Source organism: Propithecus coquereli, unplaced genomic scaffold (genome assembly GCF_000956105.1).
Source record: "Propithecus coquereli isolate 6110/MARCELLA unplaced genomic scaffold, Pcoq_1.0 Scaffold839, whole genome shotgun sequence".
NCBI classification, from domain to species: Eukaryota; Metazoa; Chordata; class Mammalia; order Primates; family Indriidae; genus Propithecus; species Propithecus coquereli.
Window position 1 is genome coordinate 435,377 of NW_012154607.1, and position 17,016 is coordinate 452,392.

At 55.7% G+C, this 17,016-nt stretch overlaps 1 protein-coding gene across 1 annotated transcript in view; it reads left to right on the forward strand.

Annotated features, from left to right (window-relative positions):
• Nucleotides 1-17,016, forward strand: part of CHAT (choline O-acetyltransferase) — a 48,716-nt gene that overhangs the window by 23,621 nt on the left and 8,079 nt on the right. The window contains exons 8-11 of the mRNA XM_012663861.1: nt 7,515-7,684; nt 9,986-10,086; nt 10,913-11,041; nt 13,421-13,543. Coding sequence (XP_012519315.1) covers nt 7,515-7,684; nt 9,986-10,086; nt 10,913-11,041; nt 13,421-13,543 — 523 coding nt within the window. The remainder of the gene's footprint in view (nt 1-7,514; nt 7,685-9,985; nt 10,087-10,912; nt 11,042-13,420; nt 13,544-17,016) is intronic.

Below are 17,016 nucleotides of genomic sequence, written 5' to 3' on the forward strand. Positions count from 1 at the left end.
GGTATTGAAATTTTACCAGTTCTAGTGAAGTGCAGAAAGCTTACCACCCTTTATTCCCTTTACTCTCCCCTGTTTACAATATAATTGTCTTAAATAATTCCTCATATACATTTAGAACCTTAGCAGGAAGTGTTATAATTTTTGCTTCAACAGTGAAACATAATTTAGAAAACTTGAAAGGAAAATAAAAATGAATTTATTTACTTGGATTGTTCTTTCTTCCTTTGTGATGCTCCAGTATTTCCCTTTTATTATTTCTACTATTCTTTCTTCCTTTATGATGTTCTGGTATTTCTCTTTTATCATTTCCTGTCTTTTTAGGAAAATCCCTTTAGCCATTCTTTTAGGGTAAGTCTGCTAGGGATAATTTTTTCCTCAAATGAGAATGTTTTGATTCCCCCCTTCATTTCTGAAAGGTATTTTTCAGAATATACTTTTTCAGAATATATTTTCAGAACTCTGAATATGGAATTCTAGATTGACAATTCTTTTCTTTCAGCACTAGAAAAACGTGCCATTTCCCTCTGGCCTTCATGGTTTCTGATAAGAAATCTACTGTCATTCTAATTGCTGTTACCCGATAGATAAAGTGTCATTTCTCTCTTGCTGCTTTTAATATTTTTTCTTTGTCTTTAGTTTTCAGAAGTTAAACTATTATATGCCTTGTTGTATATTTCTTTGAATTTATCCTCTTTGGGGTTAACTCAGCTTCTTGAAATTTTAGGTTTATGTATTTTTCCAAATTTGGGAACATTTTATCCATTATTTCTCTGAGTACTTCCTGTTCTGCCCTCTTTCTCCTCTCCTCTCCTTCTGGGAATTCGATGACATAATGTTAGACCTTTTGTCTCACAGGTGCCTAAGGCTCTGTTCATTTTTCTCCTCCCAGTCTATTTTCTCTCTGCTTTTCAGATTGGCTAATTTCTGTTGTTCTGTCTTCATGTTCACTGATTCTTTTCTCTACTCCATAAATTCTGCTTTTGAGTTCATCCACTGAGCTTTTTATATTGGTTATTCTATTTTTCAGTTCTAAAATTTCTATTTAGTTCTTATATCCTTATTTTTTTTATTTCAGCATATTATGGGGGTACAGATGTTTAGGTTACGTATGTTCCCCCTGCCCCCCCTTATATCCTTATTTTTTGTTGAGAATTTCTCTTTCTTTGCTGAGACTTTCTGTTTTTTTCGCTTGTTTCTAATGTGTTCAGAATTGCTTGTTGAAGCTTTTTTATTACTGCTTTCTAAATATTTGTCACATAATTCTGAATATCTGTCATCTCAGTACTGGCATCTACTGGTTGCCTTTTTTCATTCGAGTTGAGATTTTCCTAGTTCTTGGTATGATGAGTGATTTTCTATGGAAACATGGAGGTATTATCTTATGATACTCTGAAGTTTATTTAAACCTGTTCTAACTGGCTTCCCTTGACACTTCTCCAGCAGAGCAGGGATAAGGTTATAGAAAGGTGGAGCAAGAAGTACGGGTTCCTCCCGTAGCTTCTATTGACACCCTGGGGGAGGTTACTCCTTATTACTGCTGCATAGGGGTGGAAGTTCAAGCTTCCTACATGGTCTCTATTAATACTGTGTTGGAATGGGTTGGGGGGCTGGTTACTGCCCAATGGAGATGAAAGTCCCAGCTTCCATTTGAGACCATACCTTCACTGATACCTTCAGAGGCCGAGATGCCTCATTACAGACTGGTGATGGTAGCTGTCTAGGCTGCCCACTCAGCCTTTGCTGGTGGAGAAGGGAAATGAGGAAGGATGGTGGGGAGAGGGGTAGTGACACATTTTTTTTCTACAGTGTTTGGTGAAGTAGAATGATTATCTAAAAGTTTCATGTCTTGCTACTCTGATCCTCTGGATAGAGAGAGCAGGCTTTTGTTGTTTATTTGTTTTTGTCTATACTCACTTGTGTTTTTATATTGTTGTCCTCTTCAGCTTCAAGTATGGGATATTTTAGGTAAAAAAAAATGCCATGTATTAGTTTGCTGGGGCTACCACAACAAAATCCCACAGGCTGGGGGCTTAAACAACGGAAGTTTATTCCTCATAGTTCTGGAGACTAGCAGTCTGAGATCAAGGCGTCAGCAGGGTTGGCTTCTCCCAAGGCCTCTGTCCTTGGCTTGCAGACAGTCACCTTCTTGTTGTGTCCTCACGTGGCCTTTTCTCTACACACACATGCTTGATGTCTCTTCCTCTTCTCATAAGGACACCAGCCCCGTTGGATTAGAATCTCACTCTTATGACTTCATTTAACTTTAATCATCTCTCTAAAGGCCCTATCTCCAAATACAGTCACATTGAGGTTTAGGGCTTCAACATGAATTTTCAGAGGACACAATTCAGTCTATGATACCCAGAGAACTTGCCACCATGTGTGGCCTTGGGTCCCAAGGTTCCTAGCTGGTCTGCCTTCCTTTCTCCATCTTTCAGAGTCTTCTTACATTTGTTTGAAATATAACATCCAGGGTTTTTAGTGGGAGAAATAAGGAAAAATCAATTTCATCTACCTGGAAGTAGAAGACACTCCCTCTTCAGCGGTTTAAAAGAGGCTTCTGTAACTCAAGTCAAAGCAGTTTTACTTTGTGAGAATCAGGTCTCATTGGGCGAGAAACACTTTTGTCAGACTCCTCATAGCCTCTGGGGACCAGGAGCATAAAGATCACCTCATAGGCCGCAGAGTAGGGAAGAATATGGAATGTGTGACAGCAGATTTATCTCCCAAAGGGAGGTGCAACCCCTTCATCTGGGAGGAAAGGTACTCACATGAGATTGGCAAAGGTTTAGAAGCTCTAAGCCTCTGAGAAGGAGCTCAGTGCATCCGTCTCCCCAGACCGTGTGAGAGAGGACAGGCAGGACAGTAGAAATCTGACTCACGCGAACTTCCCAGGTAACAGCTCAGAGAAGGCGAGCGTGCCAGAGAGGGCCATCTGTGCCTATGTGTGCTTGTGCACAGGTGTGCATGTTGGGGACAGCACCTGCAGCCCTCCACAGGCAGCGGGGCCGCGTGTTTGCTTTATCTTTGCTCACCTGAGTCACAGTCTATAAGCTTCCAACCTCTAACAGCAGCCCCAGGGCTCCCCAAAGCCTTATGGGCTCTGGAATTTCCGCACCGCCGAAGCTGTCAGCTCCCCAGGCGTGGGTGTTAGAGCAAGCTCCTCCTGTTACTCAATTCCCACCTCTCACTATTAAGCAGGGGCTCCTTGAGGAAGATTGATTTACCACTTTAAACGAGCCTCGATGTGCTCGATGAGGACGCCACAAGACAAACGGCTCCTGCCATGTGCCTCCAGCCTGCTGCCCCATGTTTCCATTACGTTTGGGCCAGAGTCATGGTGGATGAGTTTGGGTGTAGTTCATTTACTGCCTTACATGATAAGCTTGTCAGCATTTGACCGATCCGCTACTTATATGCAGGGAGTTCATTTGCAAGGCCACCTGGCTTCCAGCTTTGCTGTCCTTCCCCCACTTCACTCTATCTAACGAGCCAGGACCTGGTTCCCGTTGGGTGGTGCTGAGCTCCTGGGCTCTGCACAGCCTGCGTGTGATGCCAAGGCCTCAGCCCCTCCTCGGGGATCCCTCTCTCTGGCCTGGAGGTAGCAGGGCACTGATGCCCAGGGAGCTATCTTTTCTTGCTCCCAGCTTTGCATGGCTCAGCAGGGAAGGAGCATGCCAAGCTCCGCTCTCCTGCCCGGAGGCTGCATCAGGCCCGCTCCCAGCCTCCTGGTTGGACCGGCTTGCTGTAGGCTTCCTAGGGAGCCGTAATCTGCTCACTCAACACTGGCCTCGGGGCTGTTCCTAAGGAAAGCCTGGTGAAGGCAACTGCTGAGCCAGGGCTCTTGGAGCTCACCAAGGCATGGCCAGCAGGATCAAGGTGTTCAGGCTGCCCATGACCCCTGGACTGGCATCCAGGACATGCCTTCCCCAAGCTGCCGAGTATCCTAGACTCTGCTCAGACCACATCAAGCTCTGTCCGAGATCCTTCGGTGACTCCCTGTTGTTGCTGGATGATGTCACTGCACTGAGCCTGGCATGCAGAGCCCTTGATGGGGAACCTGGCTTTGCAATTGGATGCCTGGGATCAAACCGCTCCCCCACTTACTGGATGGTTATTATCATTCCCTGTTTATAACTGCAGCCTTGTAAATGGCCTCACCTGAACATGAGGCATGATAATGATGCCTATCGCATATGCATCAATATGCATGCTTAGATTGATATCAGGCACATAGTAGGTGCTCAGCAAAGGTTGGCTAATAGCATCACATCATTGTGTTCTTCCAGCCTCCCCTAAATCTTGCATGCCGTCACTCACGAGCTGTAAGTGAAGCTCCACCTACAAGCCTCCCCACCCCCGCACTGTTGTATCCCTCCTTGCATGCCTCTCCCTTCCTCTCTGCTGATCTGAACCTGACCCAGGCCTGGCCAAGGCCTCCCCATTCCCTGAAGGTGCTGGCTAGCCTGGGAGCCTGAGAGGCCCCTGGCACAGCACACAGTGCAGGGCTGAGCATCACGGCCATCTGCAGGGTCACCTACTGGAAGGGAGAGGGGCAGAGCAGGGGGCCTTGCAGGGGGGAGAAATTCCTACGCTATCCCAGCTTCACATCCTGCCCCATTCCCCCACCACACCATGATGCTCGATGCTGCAGAGGTTGTGGATTTTTGTTCCTCAGAAGGACATGGGCCTTTCCCATTAGCCAATGGGCACCTCCAGGCCCCCTCTCTGAGCTGGGTGCGCAGATCCCGCCCCACCTGGGCCAGGCCAAGGGAAGCACACTGAAGTCCATCACCAACCATGGACACTTTCCCGTACCCAGCCTGTGCTCGGGACCCCGGCCCCGCCCTCGGCAAGCTCACAGACCTCTGGGAGGGCACCAGATCGGGGCTCCAAGGTCTGTAGGTGCTGGACGGGCAGTGACTGCCCGAAGCATGTGGGTCAGGGACAGTTGTGGGGTCACTCACTGTGCAGTATGGGGTGGTGGTTATAGAGGGGCAGGTCCAGCCCTGGGCTCGGGCACTGTGTGAGGCTGGCCCGATGGACACAGTGAGGTTCCACATCTGCGCTGAGCAGGCAGCAGAGGTGGCGAGCTCTGGGTGTCAGAGTCCTCCAGGGCAGGACCGGCTCGGCTAGAGGATTACGGGGTTTGGGGAGGGCTTTGACGGGCGGAGTAGGAGAAGGGGCCCTGTCCTGGGAACAGGAGATGGCACGTGCACAGGTGTCAGAGGGCAGCAGGAGATGGCACGTGCACAGGTGTCAGAGGGCAGCAGGAGGCTGTGAGGCCCAGGCAGGGATGCGGGGAGGTTGAGAGGTGACCTGAGGGGCAGCAGAGGTGAGTCGTGGAGCCCAGGGTGTCGTGTTTAGAAGCTTGGATTCTCCCTTGTGGGCAGAAGGAGCTGCTCCGATGTGGTGGCTGCGCCACACTTACGGAGCTTAGAGGAAGGGGACTGACTCTCACGTACCTCAGATCCTCAGGGCGCAGTCAAAGCCTGATACTGATCAGACTGAGGCAGGAAAGCCCCAGAGGCCATGCAGAAGTAAGAGTCACCCTGGCTTCCTAGGGACCTGGAGGGGTCCTGAAAGCACAGGGCTCCCCAAAGCCTCCTTCTAGATAAGAAGGAGGAACAGATGTCCCAAGCTGGGCTGGCCTCCCAGAGTAGGCCTGCTGTGGGAGACACCTCCTGCCCCCAGGATTTGCAAAAAGTATGAGGAAGGGAATGGATGGGGACCGGGCATTCCTTTCGGGCAAGGGCGCCTGTAGATGCGTCTTGTGGACCTGAAGAAATCACCTGGGTGGAGCAGAGACCAGCGCAGGTGGCCTTACCATCTGCATACCCAGCAGGTGTTGATGAGACACATGGAAGCATCTTGGGGATTGACTGACACACTGGGAAGGGGGCTGTCCACGTGCCTCAGGAAGGCAACGGGGGGGCACAAGCTCTGGCCATTACACTTGTGTCTCCGGCAGCAGGACGGAGGAGGGTGGAAAGGACAAAACACGTGCTAGTTATCCTTAAGGAGGTTCCCCATACGCTGTCATACAGTTTCTAGATCTTATTGGCAGAATTTAGACGCCTGGTTACCCCTGGCTGTAAGGGAGGCTGGGAAATACAGCTTTAGTTTGTTGTCCCTGTACCAGGCTAAAACCAGGGCCCTTGTGAGCAAGGGGAGAAAGGAGCTAGAGCATGCAGCTGGCAGTCTCCACCCTTCGCCTGCAAACACCATGCACCGCGTCTTCCCATGCACAGGACACTCTCACCCCTGCCCCGGGCTGGGGAGAAATCTGTGCCTCACCTCGTCATAGCATCCAGCCCAGAGGTCAGGATCTCTGGGCCTTGTGCAGCCATCACTGTTGCGTCATGATGTGACTCCTTGGAATTTTAAGCCAAAACATTAAACTTTGGTTTTGGTTGACTATTTAACTTTTGGTGAACTTTAAACCAAAAGGCAGGCTATCTACTGCTACACCCAGTGTCAGAGGGTGGGGAAAGCACACGTCTGCACGATAGAGACTCCTGTTTGGAAGAAGGGGACACACAGCAGGAACAGCCCTGGCCTGGATCAGGTCCCACGGGGCGGGCTTTGTGAACCTCCCCATGCCTGGTGGAGAAGCTGCCCAGGGCAGCCCACCTGGCTGGCAGCTCTGTTCTCCAGGAAGAACATGCATGTCCCCCATGGAGAAGTCAGGTCCTCTGCCTGACTCCCCCGCTCCCCCTCCAGAAAAGCTGTGCTTGTCTGTATCCCCCAGTGCTACCGGGCAGGGGGTGGGGGAGTTCCCTTTCCAAGCCCCCTTCCTGTAGAAGAAGGTCCCAGAGCCTGGGAATTGTCAGGGGCTATACATGAGAAACAGCTGCGGTCCAGCCTGGGCTCCCCTGGTGACCCGCCTCCTGCCCTAAGTGGCTGTTAGTCTTGGTCCCGATGAGTCCATGTGCCTGAAACGGCCCCTGTGAGCTCGACCCCATACGCCTGCAGCTCCGCCTCTGAGCCAACGGCTTGCGGGCAGGGGCGAGTAACACACTTTTTGCAGATTTTCATAGGAAATTGCCTAACTTTACAATTTCAACAGCTAATTTAAATGTTTGAAAATCATAGTTCAGGACAAATAAACATTCCTACCCATAGGCGTGGCTCGCGCGTGCCACAGTGCACGGTGCTGCTGGGCGGCGGAAGGGGCCCTCTGCTAGCGTGGGCCAGCCTCAGGGTCCCAGCACCCGCTTCGCCCTGGCAGGAAGGCTCAGTGGCTCACACATCCGGGGCAGCAGCGGCTGTAGCTGGAGGCAGGACTCTCGGAGGGACGCTGGGAGTGAGCCGGGCCACGGGGGCAGGACGCAGGTTCAGGGCAGCCTGGCCAACTTCACTGCCCGCCACCGCGGGTCAGCGCTGCCTCCAGATCTGAGTCCTGGTGCGTGTTCCTGGAAAACAGGGCTGCCCTGCCGTGCGGGGGGCTCTGCAGAGGGGACCCCAGGCCCGGAGCGGAACAGGTGCTAAGGCCATGCTCGCCTGCTCTGCAGACTCCACCAACCGGGACTCGCTGGACATGATCGAGCGCTGCATCTGCCTCGTGTGCCTGGATGCGCCAGGCGGCCTGGAGCCCAGCGACACCAACAGGGCGCTCCAGCTCCTTCACGGCGGAGGCTGCGGCAAGAACGGGGCAAACCGCTGGTACGACAAGTCCCTGCAGGTAAGCCCCACTTCGCTGGCCCTGCAAGAGCCCGGCCGCGCACTGAGCGCGCGAGCGAGTGGCCCAGTCCAGCGCCCAGAGCCGGCACGCGCTGGACGCCGCGCTGGTGCGGGACAGGGGGCGGGTGCTGTCGGTGTCGACCTCCCGACTGGCCAGCGTTCTTCTCAGGAGCACGTGGCCAGACCCGGCTCAAACTCCCGGAGCTCCCTGCAGCCTGTGCCAGGAAGGTCTGGGTCACACCGCGCGGTGGGGCCCTGCCGGGGGCAGGAGAGCAACCGCCGCCGAGCGCGCCCTGAGCGCGTTGGGCAGGAAGGTGTGTGGCGCCAAGGCTGCCAGCTGTTCTCGTGTCCACCGCTCTCAACCCCCGAGGGGAGGCCAGCTTCCCCACAGGAGAAAAGTCCTAAAATGAAATAATTCGTATTTTTGCATTCATACAACAGAAGCCTAGAAACAAGACATTTCTTTGGTCTAGAGAAAGATACCCATGCAGACGGCGTGACGTCTGGGCAGGGCCGTTCATTTCCACTCCTCCATCCTTTACCCCCAACATGCCCATCCCCAATCCAGTCTTGTTTAGTTTTAAAGCCACCACGCATCCACGATGACCATGTAAAAGGCAGCAAACCGTCTCTCCGCGTCGGGTTAGCTTAGCTCACGTTGGTGAGCACGTCTAGGCAACACCTCATTGTCCTCCGCTCTGTCCCCGGTTCTACAGGTTCCCTTTGTGTTGGTTTGCATATTGATTCTGCTGCTTCTGATGAGCTCTCTTGCTGCTGTGCCAGCTGCTTTAGCCTCCACAGTGGTGCCAGTGGCTTGCCATCCTTCACGGAGCAGCTGTGGGGGTTCGTGACTTAATGGATGCGCAGGACCTGGGGCAAAGGGAGCCTGGGTGGCAGTTCCTGAAAGACGCCACCTCCCGCCCTTCCTTTAGAGACGGGGACAGAAAGGCAGGAGCGTGGGAGTGGGTGCGTCGCCTCATCTCCGGTGGGCGAGGCTGTACCGTCCGGGCTCTTTTCGTGGGCGGCACAGATGATCCGGGAGCTGAGCTGGAGAAGCCGGCGAGGCTCCGTGGACCTGAATTCGAGGGGATGGAGAGCTTGTCTCGGGACAGAAAAGCAGAGCCGCTGGGGAGAGGGAGAGCCTGGAAGGGATGGGTTTGGGAGAAGCTCTGTGGGAAGTTTGTCGTCTGAAGAGCGGGAGTAAAGATCCAGCCCTGCACACGGCGACGTGAGGGACGGGAGGACACGGAGAGCAGCTCGCGGCGTGTGGGCGGCGCAGTGAAGACTGCGAGGGCCGCTTGGCTGGTTTTGTTTGTTTGCGGATGGAGGACGAGGGTCTCCTGAGTGTGATGAGCTGCAAGGCGGCTCTGCTTTACTTGGGTTACACTTTAAGAACCAAACCTTGTCCTTCTCTTTATTTTCTCCCAGTACTTTCGTGGCCTGTGGATGTTCCTTTTCCAAGTCAGCTCAATACAGTCATTTAGAAAAGTCATGAGTGATCTCTGCTGGGCTTGTGGCTCCTTCCTACACTTCCCCTCTTTTCCTCGTCTCGACTGTGAGCTGGGCCCTACCGGCCCATTTTCAGTGACAGCAGACGGAAGTCCCGAGAGCCGAAGTGTCTCCTCGAGGCTCTCCAGTGCCCCGCAGCAGCACAACTGGGGTGCGGGTCCCTGACTCAAAGCCCAGGCGGCAACTCTCAGAGCACCTTTTATGCACCTCTCCTTTACGCCTTGGAGGGATATTTTATTTCTCCCCAGGGGTCTGCTTACCATCCAACTCAGATCATCGTCTTTCATTTTCACTCGTTCAGCAAAATTATCGAGCATCTACTGCAGAGTGGACTCCGGTCTAGCTCCTGGGAATAAAACCAGTGGCATTGAAACAAATAGGGTCCCCCAGATGAACTGTCACGCAAGCACTGCAGGACGATGGCTGCGATGTGCAGCAGGAAGGGGAACCAGGGCTGAGAGAGGCTGGAGGGGCTTGCCCGTGCCCCGAGGACACCGTGTGGACTCGGTGTGAGCTCAAAGAATCCCTGCGCTGCTTCAGCCAGGGACCGTGGGGCTCCTCCCGCACTGCCCAGAGCCCGCGTGGGAAGGTCACACAGTTCAGAGCTGTCTTGAGACTCTCATATTCTCAGGCCACCACAATCATTGTTCAGCGTTCTCTTTGGGAAATGATGTGTGTGGGTGTCCTTGGAGTGGGGTGCCCCTGAGAAGCTGGGGGGCCTGAGCTGGAGCCAAGGGGCTGGCTTGAAATGCTGGCTGTCTCAGGGTCTGCCCACTCCCTCTTCCCCTTGCAGTTCGTGGTGGGCCGAGACGGCACCTGCGGCGTGGTGTGCGAACACTCCCCGTTCGATGGCATCGTCCTGGTGCAGTGCACGGAGCACCTGCTCAAGCACATGTGAGTCTGGGGGTGGGGCAGGCTGCCAGGGCCGGGAAGAATGGGGGCGGCCGCTGGGGGGCTTGGTCTGCAAAGTGTCTTAGCGAAGGGTGGATTGGAAACACAGCTAGAATGAGACTTCATGTGCTCCAGGGCCATGGATAGGAGGTGCAGACCTTAGCGCCATCAGGGAGAGGCGTGGTGAGGAATTCGCAGGAGCCTCTGCCGTGAGCAGAGAGGAAGCCCAGGTCAATACCTGTCACTTGTCCTGAGCCAGAGCTGGGCCAAGTGCTGACCTGGCACAGAGGGTCCCCTGGGCTGGGTCCCTCTCCAGCTTCCGAGCTGGCCAGACTGAGGCTTCTCTGGGCCTTACACACACAGTGCTCTTCCTCCACTCACAAATTTGCCCCTTCCCCCCGAGGGTCTTCTCCTTGCACCGACGTCCTCGATCTCTTCCACGGAACTCTTCGGGGCCACTGAAATGCAAGGCAAGCCCAGTGGGCAGACAGCCCTGGTAGACAGAGCACGGCTTGCTCTTAAGTGTCTTTCCGAGTGTTATGTAAGTGTTAATGGTGTCGTGTGATCTAACAGGACAAAAATGAAAAGAAATAATGGTCTTTGGAGTCAGGAGGAACTGGGTGGAAGCCTGGCTCTGCCACCTACTAATATTGGTGGCTTCTCTGAGCCTCGGTTTATTCTGCTGTGCCGTGGTTCAGGGGCAGCTCGTGTCCCTGAAACTGCCTGGCCACACACACCAACAGCTCAGGTGACGGCAGGGGGCAAAGATCCGTGCAGCCCCGTGGCTCTCCAGTGGCAGGGCCTCAGGAGGTCGCCTCTCTGCCTGCAGGATGAACAGCGACAAGAAGCTGGTCCGAGCGGACTCCGTCAGCGAGCTCCCAGCCCCTCGCAGGCTGAGGTGGAAATGCTCCCCAGAAATTCAAGGCCACTTGGCTTCTTCCGCAGAAAAACTTCAACGGTAAGGAGAGGCCAAAGTCTCCTTCGAGATGGTCCTCTGGGGGCCACCTGCCCCCCAACCCCAGCTGCTTGGGCACCCTGGAAGTTTCCAAAGACCCAGCTCCACTGCTGTCCTCATGGAAATGTAGTCAAACTACAAAGGAGTTATAACTCTCGGGGAAATAACCTTGCTGAAGTATCCATTATTTCCATAAAATGCAAACGTGGGGCTATTTTTTTTTGGCAGGTTTCACCTGACTGAGCAGAGTCAAGCTGAGAAATCACCCCCTGCTTTCAGGGAGTAATAAACGACTGTTTTGAATAGGTCATTTGAATCCAGGCTATTTCAATTTGCTTGAATTTACACTGCAACTTGACAAGGGGCCATTTGGACCCAAGGGGAAGGGGATCGTTGAGGCCCTCACGGGATCCAGGCAGGGGATGGGTGTGAGCCCGTCTGGGGGGCTAGGTGCTGGGGCAGTAGCCAGCTGTGCTGGCAGCTTTGGGCTGGCAACCAGGTCTGTTCATTCCCTCATTCAGTAAGTGAGCATGAATGCATTCATTCATTCATTCATTCATCAAACACATGCCAGGCCTCACAGAAATTTATGTGCCGTGGGGCCATCGCTCCACACTTTAGTGGAGGAAGTAGACCCCAGACCAAAGCATGTGTGGCACGATAAGATTAGTGCCGAAACCAAAGAAAGCCATGCAGATCTGAACCCACAAAGAGACAGGAGCTTTAACTCGGCCAGCATAGTGAGGGCGGGGTTTCCAGAGACGGGCCTCGGAGGGTGGATAGGCGTTCACGGTGCAGGCAGAAGGGAACGAGGCAGAAAGCAGCTTGTTCAAATCTGTACAGGTTCGTAATGACCCAGGCTGGTTTGGAGACCAGCAAGTGAGAGAATGGCCAGAGTCGGGGCACAAAAGGGAAGCGGGGGCCACACTGTAAAGAGCTTCGCTGTCCTGTCGTGGAGCCTGCAGAGCTGCCTGCTGGTGGCGAAGAGCCCTGGGCGATTCTGTGCCAGGGCTTGGGGAACAGCGCGGGTGAGGGACAGAGTATGGCCAGGCCGGGAGGCCGGGGGTGGAGAGGACCCCTCCCCAGACAGCTGCTGGGGAGGGGGAAGCCTCGGGTTGCTACGGAGTGATGCTCACGCTGAGACTTCACAGCGTTGCTCGGGGTGAGGCGGCTGCCAGAGGAGCGAGTCGGGGGCCGGGAGGCCCGGGGAGAGGAAGGAGCCCGCTCACTGTAGAGGACCTGGGCAGACCCCGTGTGTTCTGAGGATAAGAGGAGCCCAAGAGGCCTGCAGGGGGGGACGCAGGAGGAGCCTCGGGGGTCCTGAGCGGCTGGGGAAAGGGGGTCTGAGCGGACACAGCTGGGAAGAGATCTCCAAGGGCTGTAGTGACAGTGAGCTCAGTCTGTCCGAGGACTGTGTCAACAGGTGGGAAGAGGGGCAAGTTCCTGTGGGAACTGGGCCCCCTCCAAGCGCCCCTGGGTCCCCAGCACCTGGCATGGCCCCCGAGAGCTGAGCCCCTGTAGGCAGGAGGAGTGATTCAAGGAGGGGCAGGCGGGACGCACGGAGTCCCGAGGGAAGCGGGAGTCAGGCGTCCCCCCAGGACCCTGTGCTCACACACGACTGGTGGGCAGGACCTTGCTGGACACTGCTCCAGTGGGCAGCCGGCCTGGACCCCAGACTCATTTCGAAGGAGGAGATCCGTCAGCGTGGAGTGGCCAGTGCCCAAGAGCCTAGGTGTAGACTCGGGGGGTTGTCCTGTTGCTCCGACTATGACGAAGGCCCGGGCCTGTCACCGGACACTCAGCAGCAGTTTCTGGGTAAAATGGGTTTCTGGCCACTAGCAAAGCCCCAGATGATCCACCCTCGCTGTGGTGATGGTGACAAGTGGCCAGAACCCAGGCCCTTCCTCCCCCAGCGCTGCAGAGATGTCTCGGGAGGAGATGCCGCTGTGGCCACCTGAGCAACGAGCTCCACCGGGAGGGCCAGATGCCAAGGGACACGGTGGGGAGGCCGCACACCTTCGCAGACGGGCTGGATCAGGGCCTCTGTCGGGCCTGCTTCCGGGCAGTGGGCTCGCAGGGTTCTGTTTGCGGGCAGTGTTCTCCGTGTCCTCCGTGCCAATGCGAATGTCTCTCCCCTGCCCGCTGTGCCCTTCCCTGCCCCTCACTGCTGCAGCCAGGCTCACCTCCTCACCCACCTTCAGCACAGAGCGGCCCTGGTCTGGCGTGCCTCCTGCCACTGCGATAGGTCAAGACATGTCTCTGACGCCACGGCGCACTCCTGGGGGGCAGGGACACAGACCCGCCCCGGGAACCCGGGTGGGCTCTGTGGTGCTTGCATTCTGTTTCGCATGCAATAAAAGCATCTTTTTTTTCCTCCCACAGAATAGTAAAGAATCTTGACTTCACTGTTTATAAGTTTGACAACTACGGGAAAACATTCATTAAGAAGCAGAAATGCAGCCCCGACGCCTTCATCCAGGTGGCTCTCCAGCTGGCATTCTACAGGTGAGCGAAGGTGGGTGGGGCCGGTTGGCAGGGTGCTCTAGATTACAGGGCTCAGACGCGTCCTGGGGGGAAGGCGGCCTTCAGTGGACCTAGAGGACTGGGGGATGACCAAGGCAGGCTGTGTGGAAGTAGGTGCCGCCTGAACTGGGTTTCAAGTATAAATCCAACCCCAGAAAAGAGAAGGAAGGACGTGGCCTCATGGAACTTGCTGGGCAACGGTCCAGGGGCACAGAGCTCCAAGGGGCTGCAGCGCAGAGCTGAGGGGATGAGGACCTCGAGGGGGAGGAGGCTGCTCTTCCTCCCGCCTGAGCCCTGTGGCTGTAGCCTGTTCCTCCCCAGCCTTCCCCACTTGCTAAGGAAATGGGACCAGGTCAAAAATTTTGGACTCCTCCTGACTCACCCCTTCCTCTCATCCCCCAGCCTCCATGTCAGCCCTCCCCCAGGGGTCTCTTGACCCTGTCCCCTGCCCTCCACCTCCACTGCCATCGGCCCCTCCCCAGGCCGCCTCATCTCATGCTCGGGCAACCACAGCACACTCCCAGGGTGTCCCCTCGTAGTGTCTAGTGTGGGGACCAGATGTCAGGTCCATGTTCCCTGGTTCTTGGCTCCCAGCACCAAAGAATGGTCACTGGTTCCAAGTCGATGGAGCAAAGTGCCCAAGTTTATTAAAGCATGGTCCATTCTGGAGAAGGAATGGGTCAACCTCTGCGAGTGGAGGAGACCCTGAGTTTAACGAGATTTTCCCTTTTATGCTGATTCTCTAATTTTATGTTAAGTGGGGGGCGGAATATTCATGGTTTTTCTTGGAAAGGGGTGGAGAATTCCCAGAACTGGGAACTTTTAACCTTGTAAGGCAATTTCCAGGGGTTGCCATGGTATTTGTAAACTGTCACGGTGCAGGTGGGTGTGATTTTTACCATGTTAATGAAGGTAGGTCACTTGAGGATACTGTCACCTTACTTGTGGGGATTCTCCAAAGACACTCTTGTGGCCTTGTGTATATCTCCACTTTGTGTCCTTTCTACCCCTTTCTGGTTGGTCAGTCCTTGGGGACCCGCCATTGTAGACCAAACATCTGTCGCCTCCTTGGAAGGCCCATTGACATGTCATCTGTTCCTTCTGGGAAGCCCCCTCTGGTCAATTTGTTCCTCCCATTGTAGACAAAGCATCTCCTAGTGCCATCTATTTCTCAGTGGAACCCCCCTAGACAAAGCATCTGTTCCCTTTCCTCCTTGTCCCAACCTAACAATAACCCAGGAAGCGTGAACTTTGAAACATGCAAATCAGAGGAGCTCGCTCACCAGGGGGAAAGCTCCCGTGGCTTCCCACCAAGCTCTGAACGAAGGCCTAGAAGGGCCCCTGTGCACTGGCCACACCTGGGGCTCTCCCTGAACCCTCTCCCTCCAGCACGGCCCCTCCCACACCAGCCCCTGCCATCCCAGGCCTCACCCCAGAACCCTCCCCAACCCCCTCATCTGAAGCAGCCACCCCATTCCCCATACCACATTGTGTTTTCTTTTTCTTTCAAGGCGGTTGTTATTGGTGTGAAGTGCTTTGCTGATGGATTTGTTGACTTTGTTTTCTGGACGTTCCCCCCAACCCTGACGCTCTGGGTGTCTCAGGTGTCTCCAGTGCCTGCCCCATACCTGGCGCAGAGTAGGTGCCAGGGCTGAATCACAGACGTGAGGTTTGGCCAGGGCTGGCCTGGCCAGGGCTGGGATTTAGAAAAAGCTGTCCAGAGGTAGCTCTGGTAGCTATGTGTTAGGGGAAGGGGTGAAGAGTGGAGTGGCAGGGGTGAGGGCAGGGGGAGGGGCCGGTTGGCCTTCATAGGAGACGGGAAAACCAAAATGCACAATGGATCTTCCAGAAGATGGGGCTGGCTCCTGCGGGTGCCAGGGCTCCAGAAGCAGCAGCTCCTAACCTGTGTGGCGCGGACAGTCGGCACTGTCCCCTGAACCCGCTTTCAGTTTGCAGCATGTGTGGTGGGCGCAAAGTGACCCTGCGATAAAGCCAGGGCCGGAGGTCTCACCCACGGGCAGGCAGCGCCTGTGCGGACACAGCACCCCAGTTCCCCTGCGGGCTGTGGCTCTCAGGGAAGCGAACGAGGCCACTCTGGGCAGCCGTCCTGTCAGGACACCTTGGAGAAGGCTGACGTCGCCCCACATGAAGGCTGGGCTCTCACAGGGACATGCAGATGCAGAAACCTCCCCGGCACTGAGACGTGGCGGGTCCCACCCGCCATCTGGAGCCGTTGTAGATGCTTTGTGACACTCGGAGGGCACAGGCCTGAGAGGGACCATGAGGTCAGACTCCTGCCAGAGCCTTGCCTGGGGAGGCCACCAAGACCCCTTGCTGTGAGCACTTCTGAGCTTCCGGTCCACAGCTGGGAGGGGCCGGTGCAGCCCGCGCGACACACCCCTCCTCCACCTTCCAGTGGGCCGCACTGTCACTCGACAGGCCAGGAATGGGCGGAGCCAGAGGCTGCCGGCTCACTGAATAGCCGATGCTGTCCGGGGACCTGCCTCCCATGGATGGCATTTTTCAGAGTCTGAGCTGTAACACACACTGCTTCCTTCTGCTTCTAGATTCAGCAGAAACCTGGAAGCTGCCTGAATTGGGGCTGGCGATGGCGTCGCCTCCGGGGCCCATAGAGGTGCGGGGGGGGCTCCCCGCCAGTGTGGGGAGACACGCGAGCTTGTTCCCTGCTCACCAAGCACCAGGGGCCGCACACGGTGCAGAATCAGACGCGGCCTTCCCTCTGGGGAGCCCACCCGCTGCTCCCAGACGGCTGAGACGCAGGGCCACAACTTGCTGTGTGACTCTGGGCTGTCTGCGCCCCTCTCTGAGCTCGCTGTCTTTTTTCCCTACCCCTACACCAAGGAATTTACTGACTGGTGAGAAAGGGGGTGCCAGCCAGGCGTGCAAGCCTAGGCGCGCTCGCCCGCTCCCACGCGTAAGCAAAGGGGCTTCCCCTGGCTGGTAGGGGCGGGAGCGGTCGCTGCCGCTGGGGTCGCAGACAGCAGGGAGGTGCCCGCGGGGCTGTAGGCGGCCCACTCCTGCGAGGGTCGGCCTGCGCGGCCCCTCCCCGCCTCCAGCCCGGGTCCCGCCTGAGCCGTTTGGAATAAAGAGGATTCCCTCGAGAGTGTGGATGATTAATTGCACAGTGATTCCATCCCGTGCTATTAATCAAACACTCGCCGAGTCTCACAGAGCACTCTAGGGTTCCCACCCGACCGGGAATTCTCTTTAAGAACCAGCAGTGGCTCGTCCGTGCTCGACCGGCGCGGCGTCCCCCGTGCAGCGGGCGCGCGTGGCGCTCGGCGCGGGAGACCCGGGGCGGGCGGGGGACGCCCTCGCACGGTCAGCGCAGCACGGACCGCCGGGCCCACACGAGCCGCGGAGGCTGCTTCTCTTCCAGCGCGACGCTTCCCGGGAATCAATGCCGGGTTGCTGCCCACGCCCCATCTCGCGCA